This window comes from Capsicum annuum, chromosome 11 (assembly GCF_002878395.1).
Source record: "Capsicum annuum cultivar UCD-10X-F1 chromosome 11, UCD10Xv1.1, whole genome shotgun sequence".
Classification (NCBI taxonomy): domain Eukaryota; kingdom Viridiplantae; phylum Streptophyta; class Magnoliopsida; order Solanales; family Solanaceae; genus Capsicum; species Capsicum annuum.
In genome coordinates this window covers 19,251,988-19,268,441 of record NC_061121.1, presented here as the reverse complement: position 1 = coordinate 19,268,441, position 16,454 = coordinate 19,251,988, and the positions used below count along the sequence as shown (strand labels likewise).

Sequence of the window (16,454 nt, the reverse complement as noted above, 5' to 3'; positions counted from 1 at the left end):
TATGGAGTGAGACAGCCTAAAAGCCCTTCTATCCCTACCCAACCCCGCACCCCACTCCACCCCCACCACCTCACTGTATATAATGACTATGACCACATTGATATATTAATATTATGGGATAAAATCCAAATTACAAAAACAAAATAAAATGATATCCTGACTCAATCTCACACGTGCAAGTGACATGTTTTTGCTTTTCTGTTATTATACTTTTTCCTCTCGTAAAGTATTTTTTTGGGTCCCCATTGAAACAATATTTTCTCTATAATAGTTAAAGTTTAAAAAAATCACTTAGCTTTTTGTATAGTACATAATAATAATAACTTTAAAATATTTGTTTTAATTTAATGAGATGGTTATAACCACATAAATATAATTTATTTTAGAATAGGCAAAGCTAGTAGTTTGAAGACATATTCGGTCGAAGTCAATAATTTTTGCTCAAATAGTATATCTATGATAAAAAAATTCATTGAATTTGTAAAAAGTATAAAATTTAGAATTATATTATTAACACTTGAAGTCTTTGTTTTAAAGTTCAAAATTCATAAAATTGAAATCATGGTTCTATAAGTTTCAAAAGTAAGTTTTTTTTCTTTTTAAATTTCATGCCCAATTATCAGACAAATATGATAATATCGTACAAGCTTATTCACATTTTAACTAATTCATTGATCGGATATATGAGTGTTATTTTTGTCTTTTTAGAAGCGTAAAGTGTTGCATAGAAAATACTTTTATAAAAAATGAATTGTCTAAACCATACCCTCTAATTGTTTAAGCTGATATCAAGAAGAAAAGAGCACTTTTAAAAAAAAAAAAATCTCATTATAGTATATTTAATAAAGGTATACTGACAACTCATTCTTAAAAACCCTTTTTCTATATAATAACCTAAGTTCAAAAACTACATAATATAATGTCCTCTTGTGACTAAAATATACACTTATCAAACGTTTTAATTTTGCTTATTTCAGACATGTTGCACCAAATAATGCTGTCGACATTAAAAAAAAAGTACTCATATTTCTTTCAAAAAATAAAAAAGCCTTTGATGAGTTTTTATATAAATAAGTGGGTTAAGTATTTGGGGTCAGTTAGCATCAGGTTTGTTAAGTGTTTCTCCTGTCAAAACAACACATACATAAACACACACAAACACCAGCACAATTAACCAATTTCCTCAAAAGTTCATAGATGAAGCAAAGTGGCAAAAGGGGCTGTGAAAAATATACGAGTTTTTGAGGTTTCTTGTTAGGAGAAGAAACAAACAACCTTTTCTTGTTTTTTTGTGTGTGTTTTTCTTGATGTGAAGAATGTTGTAAAGGGCATTCCTTAGCTCATTTTCATGATTTGTTCTTCAAGAATGTTAACAAGATCAGCATCATTTTCTTGTCTTTCTTCTACTATGAGTGCTACTATTTCAAAGCGGGTTGTTTGTTGATTACAAAAAGTAGTAGAGCTTCTTTCTTTAGCTCATTTTCATCGTTTATTGTTCAAGAATGTTGTGAAGATCAAATTTTTAAGCTCAAAAAGATCACGTCATCAATATCATTTTCTTGTTATTGTTCTCCTAGGGGTGTTGCTACTTCATTGGGGGTTGTTTCCTTGATATAGAAAAAAAGTAGTAAACCTCCTTCCTTAGCTCATTTTCACCATTTATTGTTCAAGAATGTTGTAAAGATGAAATCCTAAAGCACAAAAAAAATTTCATGTCATCAACATCATCATCTTCTTGTTCTTGTTCTCCTATGGGTGGTGCTTCTACTTCAATGGGGATGTTTTTTGCTGATATGAATTCACTTTCCATAAATACTCCCAAAAGTGTTGACGAGGGTAAAGGGAGGAAGGGTTCTTGGGATTTTCAATTCTTGAATAAAGGTGGGGCAGTTTTTTCTTGTTGTCAGAATCTTGATGAAGTCCAAAATAGTGAAGAAAATAATGAGAGTATTGATCTTAATGCTTCTTGCTACAATGAAGAGAAACAAATTACACTGCATAGTACTTTTAATAGTAATAATAGCAGTAGTGGTGGTGGTGGTGGTAATAATGGTAAGGAGACAGAGAGTGGTCAATCAAAGCTTTGTGCTAGAGGCCATTGGAGACCAGCTGAAGATGCACAACTTAAAGAACTTGTTGCTATTTATGGCCCTCAGAATTGGAATCTTATAGCAGAAAAGTTAGAAGGAAGATCAGGTAAGCAAAAAAAAGATCTCATCTTTTTCAAGATTCTCATCGAGGGTCTATCGGAAATAGCCTCTCTATCTTTCGAGGTAGGGGTAAGGTTTGTGCAGACACTTATCTAGACTGACTCTTAGAATTACATTGACTATGTTCTTATTGTATCTTTTTCAAAATTCTGGCCGAGGGTTTGTCCGAAACAACCTCTCTACCTTTTGAGATAGGGATAAGGTCCGCATACACGCTACCCTCCCAAGACTCGAATCATGGAATACGTTGAGTATGTTGTTAGTGCAACTTTTTTAAGAATCTTGTCCCTTTTTAAGTTGACGTTTATTTTTCTTGTTTTGATGTGAAGGAAAAAGTTGTAGATTGAGGTGGTTTAACCAGTTGGATCCAAGAATTAACAGGAGGGCATTTAGTGAAGAGGAAGAGGAAAGATTAATGGCAGCTCATAGATTGTATGGTAACAAATGGGCAATGATAGCAAGGCTATTTCCAGGGAGAACAGATAATGCAGTGAAGAATCATTGGCATGTAATAATGGCTAGAAAATATAGAGAACAATCAAGTGCTTATAGGAGGAGGAAAATGGGACAATTTGTTTATAGAAGATCAACACTAGTAGTTGAAGAAGCAGATAGTGGCAAAGCACAAGCACCAATTATCAGTTGCCAAAATTCTGTTAACCAATTTGGTGCCACTGCTAATACTACTAGTGTGAAAATAAATAATGATGGTCCAAATGGTTGGGTTGTTTATGAACCAAATGGCTCACCCCACATGACTGTTTCTGCTGGAGAAGCAGCAGCAGCAACCCCTAGCAGCACCAATAATGTCACTCTCCTTTCTCCTTATTCACCATTTTGTGCTCCCCCTTTTGACTCATTACCTGCAGGTATATTTCGGTCCATCCCTTTTAACAATTTGTTTCATCAACTTAAATTCTGATTTGGACTTTTTTTTCCTTGAGACAAGGGTCTATTGGTAACAACCTTGATAGTGTACTTACAATCTATGTTCCTCAGTCCTTATTGTATGCTGTTGTTGTTCATTAACTTAATTACACTACGGTCTTCTTCCCTTTCACACTTTTCGGACAACATTTGGTCGAGGTTGAAAAAAAAAAAAAAAGGTAAACTAAGTTTGAAGTCTATAGAAGATTATTTGGAAGTTGAAAAATTGTGTATGAACATGAATTTCAGTGAAGAAAGAGTTCATTTTGTGAATAAAACTCAATTTTTTTTTTTGCAAAATAATGGACGAAATTGTAAAATTGACATTATTCCTATATATGTCCCTAGCCTCTGATAACTAGAAAATTTTTATTTTGTTCCTTATGATTATAGTATGAATGTTGATTTTTTGTTTTTGTTGAAAGGTCATTGTGGGAATGAGATGATGAATATTCTAAACCAGCAAGGGAACAAATCTTGGGATAGGAAAATGGAAATTACTGGTCACCAACACCACCATCCTACTCCACCATCTAATTCATTAATGATGATGAACAGTATGCAACAACAGTCACAATACTTGCAGTTTCCCTATGTCACAACGTCAAGAACACAAATCTCATCATCACCCTCAGCAGCACAAGCAGAAGGACTAGTAAAAGAGGAGGACAGAAGAAGCAGCAGCAACAACAACAACAACAGTGATAATAGCACAATTGCACCACCATTTATAGACTTTCTTGGAGTAGGAGCTACTTGAATCAATAATTGATAAAAAATTTCATGAAAATCATCAAGAAAAAGGACCCCCCTTTGAGTCTCTCTTACAATGAAATGGTAACAGTATTTTATTAGTAACATGTGTAACGTGTAGTAGTACTAGTAGTATTTTTAGTTTCATTCAGTTGTTATATGCCCCTCAAATTTGTGACACTGAAATATCAAACGGATAAAATAACTCAACTTTGCAAAACTGTTAGCAACTAGGTGTTGTCACTTCTTTGTTTTAGTTAGTGAGATCAAATAGTGTTACACTGTGTCATAACAGTAAAGTTCATAATTTTTGGGCATAGGGAGTGGGGTGATGGAGTTGTGGCGTGGGGGTGGGGGGACAAAGCAAGAAAAGTGGGGAAATTGAAGACCATCCTTTTCTCATGAACCTGCAAAAAAACAGGCAGAAATTCAGGGGTACTGAACACCAAAATCTTTTATAAACTTGCTATTTTATGCATTCAATTATGGTAACTGTTTAACATACATTGGCCTTCACAGAATCTTTATGTCACCAACATGAGAGTGCTTATTTGGAATTGTTCCAACACTGAACAGTTCAATACAAGACAATTCCTTCTCATTTCATCCCCACCCCCCCAATCATACACCAAAATATACCACGTAACTTAAATTTGGATTAGTTGAGAAAAGTGGTTACATAGCGGATTATTGTTAGTCGCGAAGTTAAAAATTTTGCTAATTAACGAAATTTAAGATAAATTATGCATTACTTATTACACATACATGATATTTTCTTTGTGGTTTGGATCAACACAAAATTTAAGAAAGAAACAAAGACTTGAAATTTATAGTCTAAAATATGTCATATTATTTGTGTGGCTATAGATTTTTTGAAGTGCATAGTCTTAAGTATACCAAAAAATTGTAGGACTATGAAAACTTCTAAATAAGGATAAAATGAAATTTATTTGCTCAATTATTTTCAAATTTAGAAGTGCATCATTATTTTCAGAATCGACTAAAAAAATATCACATAAATTGAAATCGGAATACATTCAAACCTCTCTATAATAACATTTTTAATTGCCTGAATAATTTTTGGCGCTTTAGTGTCGTACTAATTTGGAGAACATAATATAACGTAATATGAAAGATCTGTTCCATAAAAAAGATTTATCATTGTAATAAAAAAATTATTACTATAAAGGATGATGGTAAAAAGAGGTATTGACTAAAGTATAGTTATTCAACAAGATGTGTTTGACTGACCTGCATCCTTATATTTATGTGGTTCCACCGTTGAATCAACAATAATAATATACCCAATATAATCTAGAGGTAAGTTTGAAGTCAAAGTTCTATCAGTAGAAATCTCTTTATATTTACAAGATAGGATATAATTTCAAAAGTTCTATTAGTAGAAGTCTCTTGATATTCACAAGATAGGATAATTTTAGAGGTGAGTCCGGAGTGGAGGTTTTATTAGTAAAAGTCTCTTTATATTCGCAAGATAGGATAATTTTAAAGGTGAGTCTAGATCGAGTCGAGGTTCTATCAGTAGAAGTCTCTTTATATTCATAAGATAGGATAATTTCAAATGTGAGTCTGAAGTCGAGGTAATCTCTTTATATTCACAAGATATAGAGGATAATTCCAAAGGTAAATTTGAAGTCGAAATAATCTCTTTTGGAGTCGAGGTTCTATCAATAATAGTCTCTTTATATTCATAAGAAAAAATAAGATTGCGTACACCCATGCACCGGATGATTAAGCAAACAAAAAGAGAAAACCCACCCAACCCTTTCAAAGAAAATAAATGAAAAGTGAAAAGGGATGAGAGGGGGTGGGGTAGACATGCATAGAGCTAGTTTCCTGTAATACGCATAAAATTTGGTGGACCAGTGAGTGAGAGATGATGATGATAATAGTAAGAGAGATTGCAAAATGTGCATGTCTCAACTTTCTGTTACAAATGAGTTGACACACATGCTTTTGCTGACCTAATCATCTTCTTACTTTCTTTCATCTTTACATACACACACATGGACCTTTCTTGTGTTTGTGTTTGTGGTGTGTTTCGTTTACCCAAAAAATAACTAACTGTTACTTGTAATTTAATTACAACAATCATGTGGGAGAGGGATAAAGAAATTATTGAAAAAAATAGAACATCATAAAATTGTTATGTTATACTACAAGAAACACTGTTTTGAAAGGCAGAAACTAAGGTGGCGTTCGTTTCAAGTTTTGCCAAACTTCAGTTTGCAAGTTTCCAAAAAAATAAAATATTTAAACTATCATACTCTATTTTAATTTGATACTAAGTTTAATAAAATAAAGAAGATTTTTCAAAATTATGATCATCTAAAGATACATCAAAGGGTAAAGGATCAAAAATATCCCTCTACTTTTATTTATTAGTTAAATTTACCCCTCGTTATACTATGTGGTCAGATATGCCTTTGTCATTATACTATAGGGCCAAATATGCCCTTATCATTACCAAACTTCACATATTTACCCCTCAATTGGATGGAATCCCCAAATCAATTTTAAAAAAAATTGATTTCACTTAAATTACCCAATCATCTCATTTAATCCGATTCGAGCCACAAAAAAGTATTAATTTTAACATATCAAATAACAATAATTATTTATTTCATGTTTTACCATTTATATTAATTACTTATTCCTTAAATTATTTTCAGGACTAATACTAAACATTAATTAATAAGGAGAATGTGATGAAACGGTTATATCAATCATTATTTTCTTAGTGAATTAAATAAAAATTTATTTTTTAAATAGTAATAAATAAAAGTGAATGGAAGAAATAATTTTTCTCCATTCATATCAATATGCGTCGTTCTTTCAGTTTATTGTGCTTTTGAGAATGGCATGGAGGAGTAACTTGATCATTAGTTTGAATAAACTAATAGTGATTGAATTTCAACACGTACATATTATTAAATTATGATTCATTCCAACTCATTTGATAAGAAGCCAATTTATTTTCACATGTTCAAATTTAGTCTATATCTAAAATCTTGATTGATTATGACTAAATATTTATTCAAATTGAATAATGAAAGATCCGTCAAAATAGTTTCAAAACTTTTATTAGTTGAAATGTTATATAAAACTATAAAAAAAATATAATATATTTTATTGGTTTTGATTGAGCAACCATATGCATACAGTTGTGAAGTATAAAAAAGAAATGCAAGCAAATATCAAGAAATTGGAGAAATGAAATTGGGTGTTATTTCAACGGATTAAAATTAGTAGGTGGCTCGGGTTAGGTTAAAGAGATAATTGGATAATTTTAGGTGAAATAATTTTTTTTATTTGGTTTAAAAATTTATCCAATTGAGGTGTAAATATGTGAAGTTTGATAATAGAAAGAGATTTGGCCTTATAGTATAACAAGAAGGGTATGTTTGGGAGAGGCGTAGGAATGGAGTTGGCATCTTAGTAGATGAAGAGCTTAGAGGTCAGGTAGTGGAGGTGAAGAGGATCAACGATAGATTGATGACTATTAAGTTGGTCATTCGGGGGTTTACCCTGAACGTGTGTAGTGCTTATGCGCCGCAAGTGGGAGCGGAGGGGGAGGAGAAGATGCGGTTCTGGGAGGCTTTGGAGGAGGTGGTGAGAGGCGTGCCCAGTTCGGAGAAGATTGTTGTAGCAGGGGATTTCAACGGGCACATCGGGGCGCTACCGGGAGGCTTTGGGGATGTGCATGGGGGTTTTGGTTTTGGAGAGAGAAATGAAGAGGGGGCGACCCTATTGGAGTTTGCGAGGGCCTTTGGGCTGGTGGTGGTGAACTCGGGCTTCCCGAAGAAGGACGAGCACCTGATCACTCTTCGGAGCGCGATAGCCAGGACCCAGATTGACTTTTTGTTGCTTAGGAAAGGGGATAGGGCGTTGTGTAAGGACTGTAAAGTCATCCCGAGTGAGAATCTCTCGACCCAACATAGGCTTTTGATTATGGATTTGGGTATAAAGAAGAATAGAAAGAGGAGGAGTAAGGAGTGTAGACCGAGAATCAAGTGGGGCGGCTTGACGCCAGTGAATGCGTGGGAGATAGGGGAGAGGGTGGCGGGAAAGGGGGTGTGGGAGTGTAGGGGGGACGTGGATAGTATGTGGGACAGGGCGGCAAGGTGCATCAGGGAGAATGCAAGGGAGGTGTTGGGTGTTTCTAGGGGCCGGGCCGGACACCATCGGGGGGATTGGTGGTGGAATGAAGAGGTGGAGAAGAAAGTGGAGACCAAGAAAGAGGCGTATGCTAAGTTGGTGGAAAGTAAGGACGAAGAAGAGAAGCGGGTAAACAGGAAAGAGTACAAGCTAGCGAGGAAGGAGGCGAAGTCAGCGGTCACGGCAGCTAAGACGGCCGCTTTTGAGAGCTTGTATGCAGGGTTACAGGGGAAAGGAGGGGAGAAAAAGTTGTTTAGACTCGCTAAGGCTAGGGAGAGGAAGGGTCGTGACCTCGATCAGGTGAGGTGCATTAAGGGGGAAGACGGTAGAGTGTTGGTGGAGGACGGCCACATAAAGAAGAGATGGCAGTTGTACTTTCATAGGCTCTTGAATGACGAGGGGGACAGAGCTATTGTGTTAGGGGAACTGGAGCACTCAGAGGAGTGTCGGGATTTTAGCTATTGTAGACGTTTTAAGGTAGAAGAGGTTAGACAGGCAGTCCGCAGGATGCGTAGGGGTAGGGCGACGGGGCCGGATGAGATACCGGTGGAGTTTTGGAAGTTCGTTGGAGAGGCTGGGGTAAGGTGGTTGACTGGATTGTTTAATGAAATTTTCAGGACGGCAAAGATGCCCGAGGCGTGGAGGTGGAGTACCATGATCCCTCTCTATAAGAATAAGGGGGACATTCAGAGTTGCAATAACTATAGGGGGATTAAGTTATTGAGTCACTCTATGAAGATCTGGGAGAGAGTGGTCGAGGTGAGGCTGAGACGGATAGTGTCCATCTCGGAAAACCAGTTCGGATTTATGCCCGGCCGCTCGACGACGGAGGCAATCCACCTGGTACGGAGGTTGGTGGAGCAGTATAGGGAAAGGAAGAAGGATCTGCACATGGTGTTTATCGACCTGGAAAAGGCTTACGACAAAGTCCCCAAGGAGGTGCTGTGGAGATGCTTGGAGGTGAGGGGAGTACCGCAGGCATATATCAGAGTAATTAAGGATATGTATGAGGGAGCGAAAACCCAGGTGAGGACGGCGGGAGGAGACTCAGAGCATTTCACTGTCCGGACAGGATTGCATCAGGGATCTACTCTTAGTCCCTTTTTGTTTGCATTAGTAATGGATGTGTTGACGCGGCGTATTCAAGGGGAGGTGCCGTGGTGTATGTTCTTTGCGGACGATGTAGTTCTGATTGATGAGACTCGAGGGGGTATAAATGACAAATTAGAGATGTGGAGGCAAACTCTTGAGTCTAAAGGGTTCAGGGTGAGCAGAAGCAAGACAGAGTATGTGGAATGTAAGTTTAATGACGTGAGGCGAGAGAATGAGGTAGTAGTGAAGCTGGAAGCACAGGAGGTATGTAAGAGGGACAAGTTCAAGTATCTCGGGTCCGTGATCCAGAGTAACGGTGAGATTGACGAGGATGTCTCGCACCGTATTGGGGCGGGTTGGATGAAGTGGAAACTCGCGTCGGGGGTGCTGTGTGATAAGAAGGTGCCGCCCAAGCTTAAAGGCAAATTCTATAGGGTGGTAGTCCGTCCGGCCTTGCTGTATGGAGCGGAGTGTTGGCCAGTTAAGAACTCCCACATCCAAAAAATGAAGGTGGCAGAAATGCGGATGTTGCGCTGGATGTGTGGACTGACTCGAAGGGATAGAGTTCGGAATGAGACTATCCGGGAGAAGGTTGGTGTGACTTCAGTGGAGTGTAAGATGCGGGAAGCACGATTGAGATGGTTCGGACACGTGAAGAGGAGGGGCATGGATGCCCCGGTCCGTAGGTGTGAGAGGCTAGCGTTGGATGGTTTTAGGCGGGGTAGGGGTAGGCCGAAGAAGTACTGGGGTGAGGTGATTAGGCGGGACATGGAACAGTTACAGCTCACCGAGGACATGAACCTAGATAGGAAGGTCTGGAAGAGGCGAATTACGGCAGAAGAGTAGGGCCAGATTGGGTCGCTAGTGTAGGGAATTACTTGGTGGGGTTTTTTTATTTTTTATTCCTGTTATGATTCCGTATTCAGTGTTCCATGCTTATTACGAATCTGTGTGCTTTCCTCTGCTTTCCTCTGTTTTATAGTCCGTATGGGTGCCTTATTTATATTATTGTCATCTGCTTCTGTGCTTTACTATGTGTTTGTGTGATATCTTGTGCCTGAGCCGGGGGTCTTTCGGAAACAGCCTTTCTACTTCATCAGAGGTAGAGGTATGGACTGCGTACATCTTACCCCCCCAGACCCCACTAAGTGGGAATACACTGGGTTTGTTGTTGTTGTATCTTTTGATTAATCTTAAGGTTTTAAACATAACATGTAAGAAGTTAGAATTAAAGAGTTATTTTTTTTTTTTAAAAAAAAAGACACGAACGAATTAAATCGGAAGTACTGTTTTTCGAGTTATTTTCTTAACTAACATTTTATTAATCATCCAAATATATGTATAAAACTATACTATAATAGCTTAAACACAAATTGCTATACACTATGGTGATCTCTTAGTCCTTTCTTCAAGAAAAGATACAATGTAAAGAAAGTAAAAAGAAAAATCAGCCAAACCCTAGTAGATTCTTTTTGACTTGGTCACCATAAATTTGGAAAAAGAAAAGACAGGAAAAAAGTTTTTACCTTTATTATCCATTTATTGCTCTCAATTAAGTTTTATATAGTACATGAAACCTGGGGATATTTAAGCAGTGTCACAAGGTGGTCGAAAAAAGTTGCAAAATTACATTTTATAGTCGTCCATCAAAATATAGTCAGCAAATGTTTATATACTTTCTTGATATAAAATATTATATATCTTTTATATATTGAGCTAGATAATTTAATTATTTTTGACTGATAGTTTAAAAATGTAAGTTGTCCGAAAAATCCAAGCTGCTTATGTACGTTGTATACGTGCGGGGTACATATTTACATTTTGTTTTATATCTTAATGTTAAACAAAATGAAGAATGATATACCCCAAAATGTATATAATGTATATAACTGTTGCAATGTAAATTTTTTGGAGATGAATTTTGTAAAAAGGTTCAGAAAGATAATTATGTTAGTCCGTCTGAATAATAATGAAAAAAAATAAAATTTCTTTCTTCTTCCCATGTAATGCCAAACCTATCCATCACCAAAATGAACTCTAGATCACTCATGCAAATATTTTGTTCATTCAAAAACAAGTTTGAGCAAGAATTTGACTTCATGAATATTCTAGAAAATAACACAAACATACACCTTAACTTACCATATTTATACAAACCCCCACCCTTACAAAATAATTACAAAAATCTTAGTAAAATTATGTATCTTCTTTGGATGTATCGGGAGCTAATTATGTATCTTGACAGATTCAAAATTGGAAAAAATATATCAGAAGCTAATTATGTATCTTTACAAAGGAAAAAAATATACCTTCATTGAATGTATCGGGAAATAATTATGTATCTCGATCCGAAATCGAAATTTTTAGTAATTATACAATTATCGATATTTATGTTGTTTCTTCTAATATCCTACTCCAAAGGGTCCATTTAATTTAGATTCACTTTGTAAGAGTGTAGGCACTAAATAAAAAGTTTTGAATTTTGGTAATGGGGTTTAAGATTTTGAAGTGTATAAGGATCATTACAATTGGAACGTTGATGCTTGGTTTCCACCTCAAAATAGGATTTATTTTCTTTGAACTTCTTAGAGAAAGAACTATTGTTTGAGATCTCAATAACTTTAGCTTAAACACTACAGTTGTGTTATAAAATAAAATCACATATAGTTGTGTTATAAAAGTACATAAGATAGCCTAAAGCCACTAAAGGTAAGGCTTTAAGCCTCCAATTTTTGGGCCCTTATTTTTTAGCAGTTATAGCAATTATAGATTTATAATTATGTAGATTTTTTTATTAAAAAAGAAAAAAATTTACATAATTATTGAATGGGAGTCTTGGAGTAACCGGTAAAGTTGCTACCATGTGATCAGGAGTTCACGGGTTCAAGCCTTAGAAATAGCCTCTGGCAGAAATGCAAGGTAAGGCTGCGTACGATACACCCCTGTGGATTATACCTTAATAAACTATACCTTATCTTTGTTATTTTATGAAATGGACGTGAAAAGAATTAAAACAATAGTTATAGCGGGATGGAGGGAGTAGAAAGACAAGAAATATTTCAATAAGATAAAAGTTTTATTATTTTTTAAATGTTTATATTTCTCAGTTGAAAGAAATTTTTTTAAATTAAAATTATTAAAATCATACTTACAATCAACATCTCAAGAGAAATTGAAAAATTTAAGTATACAATTAGTTGAAATAGAATTTTTGAGAGAAATCGATTATAAGATAATTTATTCATTATTTTGCATCTCGAAAAGCTATTAAAATAGACTTCAAATAAAAAAAAGTATACAAAAATACTTTTTAAATTTTATTTAAGGCTTCATTTTAAAGTTTTGCTTCAGACCACAAAATATATCGAACCGCCCCTGATGAAGATATATATGAATAATAATAGTCCAAAACTCATAAACTAAAAATCGCATTTCCGCCTTCCTTGATTATGTCATCAAATCAAAGGACATTGTAACAACAGTTTTTTTAGCATATATAGATGAATTGATTAAAAGAGTAGAGTTGACGAAGTCATGATAGAAATTTAAGGGCAAACATATAGGAATGGAGTTTTATTACAGATTTGATAATTGGCGTAATTACTGAAAATCCAGATTTTGACGTAGCGAGATATATAATTAGCTCCTGATATATCTATTCAACGAAGATAACTTTTTTCTTTTGTAAAGATACATAATTAACCCCGATACATTTTTTTCGGTTTTGGGTTCCTTGATTTTTCTGTGATAAATCGTTTTTGCGGATTTTTCACCACAGAAAATCAATTTAGGATATTTATTGACATTAGATTTAATTTTTAAATTTTTTTATATATTATGTCAATTAGTCGTTAAATTTCTTCGTGGTTCATCTATTTTACAAAAAAAATAGAAAAGGGGGAGTACTCCACCATTTTTATAATTTCTTCGTTTTTGCAGATTTTTATTTTATAATATAAATTTTTATATATTATGTAAGTCACTCCCCCATTTTTTTTTTTGTGGATGATTTACAAAAAAAAAAGGAAAGAATTTTGCATCTTTTAGCAAGGCGGAAAGGAAAAAATATTTTAATGTATCTAAATCCAAAAGGAGGAGCAATGAAGTTGACAATGATTTCCAGATTTTTTTGTATATATTCTCGTGAAACAGAATTGTTGGTCAATATACATTTTTGTTTCAATATATGTATATACGTATATTTTTTTTTTGTAGGATAATACATGCATATATTTATATACAGAGTTAGAGTGTATGTATGTATATACAGTTTGTATTTTTGATATATGTATATACAATTTACATATATGTATATACAGTTAACTTTCACATATACATTTTGAAGAATAATGCATATGCAGATATACACAGTTTTAGAGTGCATATATGTATATACATTCAAATTTGTTATTATGTAAAATATTCAAATTTGTATATACAGATATACAAATAATGAACATATATGTATATGTTTATTTCGTTTGCATATATGTATATACAGATATACAAACAACAGATATACAAATATGTATATTTCGTTTGCATGTATATTTCATTTACAAACAACATTCAAATTTGTATATACAGATATACAAATAACAGACATATAAATAACAAACAACAATCTTGATTTGAATATATGTATATTTTGTTTGCAATATGGTTTACAAACAACATTCAAATTTGTACATACAAATACACAAATAACAGATTTACAAATAATAAACAACAGTTTTGATTTGAATATATGTATACTTCATTTGCATATATGTAGATATATAAACAACAGATATACAAATATCAAATTTATGTAAACTAATATACAGATATACAAAAAATAAAAACAATCTTTGTAACCTTTAAAACAGATATACAAATACAATTATACACTTATTTTAATAGATATACAAAAATTCAAATATACTTTTACTAGATATACATAAAAAAATATTAATAGACTGTCAATATGTATATTATGAAATATGCAGTAGAGTAATGAATGAATATATCACACAAATTGCAATTACAAATGGGATTTAGAAAAAAAAAAAAAAAAAACTAACACAAACAAGGATTATAACCTTTTAACAACTTCTGTGAAAAAAATTTCAAAATTATGAAAATAAAAATTGAATATGAAAATTAAAACACAAAATTACAATTGAAGTTATTGTATACAAAAATAATAGTAATTACAAAATTGACAATTTGAAAGTGTTTGAAGTTTATACTGTGCATTCAATTTCGAAAATCTAATTCAAACCAATAATAAAATCGATTTTCATTATGTTGAAACTGAATCAATTTTTATTGCGTATTAGATTCAAAAAAGGATTTCAGTAAATAAATTCAAGCAAAAAAGTAATTTGCGTAAATCGTATATACCAGGATTTTGTATGCACGAATTACCAACTTTCTCCTGTAGATCACAATTTTTTAAAAATAACAAATTATCAATTTTTGAGGGAGTAATTAACGCATAAATTCATATTTATTGATATGTTATATGAGAGAAATAAATGGAAAGTTGGAGAAAATTAAGGACATTTATTACATTAAAATTTCTTTTTTTATCTCTTTTTGTTGTTATAGATTTTTCCTTCCTTTTTGTATATATATACATAAAACTATCATTTATTTTGTTTATGAATTGTAAATATTAAAATTTAGACTAGGAAGTTATTTATAGATACTCTAATGGGACTATATATGAATTTTTGTCAATTAAATTTGGACTGTTATTCACTAGGTCTTGGAGCATGGGCTGATGAGGCTCAAAGGTTGCACGGCTTGGGCCATTTATTTATGAGAAATTGACTAGGAAAATGACACTGCGTAACATTTTTTAAAATAAATAGCTCAAATTTAAGATTTTGCTAAAAAGTGGCCAGTTGAATAAAGTATTTTCACTTTATAGTTATTCCTAATTTGGTTTGCTTTAACCCATGTAATTCAAATATAGTCCATACAATACTGATATAATCCATATACAACAGGGAATTTTTCATAAGTAGCAAACTTATAGCTATAATTAAAACTTTTATAGCAATTGTTTCATAATTATGAAAAATAACAAATTGTATTTTGTATTTTATAAAAGTGTTGCTATTAAAATACATATTTTTTATACAAGATTCACTGTCATTCTTTTTTACTTAAATCAATTGAGTTAAATTCAATTTTCATAAATTACTACAGTAGATTCTTTTTTCTATAAATTACTCTTATTTTAATTAGTATATTCCTTTTCCAAATCAAACTCAAATATGAAAGATTATTATCTTCATGATCTTCAAAAATTTAAAATAAAGCATCATTATTGTTTTTTTCTCTCCTTCACTCTCTTATATTTCTAACTTTTTTTCGTGTTATTTTTTTCATCTTTTTTTTTATCGTTTTACTTTTTTATTTTATTTTTTTTCCACTTTATTTTCTCTCTTTTATTTCTCTTGTTCTTTTCCTTTTTCGTTCTTTTCTTTATTTTTTCTTTTTTGTTTTCTTATTTTTTCCTTTCTCATTTTTTTCTTTTCCTATTTTCATTTTCTTCTTCTTTTTTTATTTTTTGATTTTATTTATTTTTTAAAATTCATTTTGTCTTTTTTTTTCCCCCCTTTTCACTTCTTCTTTTTTTAAATTTTTTTTTTTTCCGTTTTTTGTCTTTTTCTATTTCTTTTTACTCTTCTATCTCTATCTTTTATTTTTAAAAGACAAATATCTATATCACATATACATATTCAAAAAATATAAAAAATAAATTGACATACAGAAAAAAAATTACAGTACAAAAAATACATATATATATATCTACATATGTATTTACAGAAATACATATCTGACTCATATATATATATATAAACATATAGGACACAAAATCTCTATAATAAAAAGGACAACTATATACATATATATAGGTAATCAAAAAATAGATGATACATATTTTAAACAGTAAAAAATACAAATAATTATATATGCTACCCTCTAAAATGACATAGAGCAATTCAAAGACTAATCCAACATTGTACAAAAATACAAATAAATATGCATTTGTATATACACAAAGGACAACTAAATATATATACATATAGGTAATCAAAAGATACATGATACATCTCTTAAACAGTAAAAAATACAAATAAGTACATATGTTACGCTCTAAAATGACATAGAACAGTTCAAAGACATATCCAACACCGTACAAAATACATATAGCTCTGCATGTGCATTTACAGAATACATATTTAATCCATATGTGTATTCTTATTTTACGATTTACCTTTGCATTTTGCAAATACATAT

General features: G+C 32.6%; 1 protein-coding gene across 1 annotated transcript; it reads left to right on the top strand.

Moving 5' to 3' along the window:
- The first annotated feature begins 995 nt into the window (after positions 1-995).
- Positions 996-3,995, top strand: LOC107869748 (transcription factor MYB56). The gene is made up of 3 exons (XM_016716200.2): positions 996-2,196; positions 2,540-3,079; positions 3,563-3,995. Exons 1-3 carry the CDS (start codon positions 1,713-1,715, stop codon positions 3,895-3,897), a joined length of 1,359 nt encoding a protein of 452 aa, XP_016571686.1. The 5' UTR covers positions 996-1,712; the 3' UTR covers positions 3,898-3,995.
- Positions 3,996-16,454: the final 12,459 nt, after the last annotated feature.

Excerpts from the sequence above, each read along its gene's own strand:
- LOC107869748 (XM_016716200.2), top strand. The coding sequence starts at position 1,713 with ATGTCATCAACATCATCATCTTCTTGTTCTTGTTCTCCTATGGGTGGT. Across the intron at positions 2,197-2,539 it reads AAAGTTAGAAGGAAGATCAG|GAAAAAGTTGTAGATTGAGG; the intron begins GTAAGCAAAAAA and ends TTTGATGTGAAG. Across the intron at positions 3,080-3,562 it reads TTTTGACTCATTACCTGCAG|GTCATTGTGGGAATGAGATG; the intron begins GTATATTTCGGT and ends TTTTGTTGAAAG.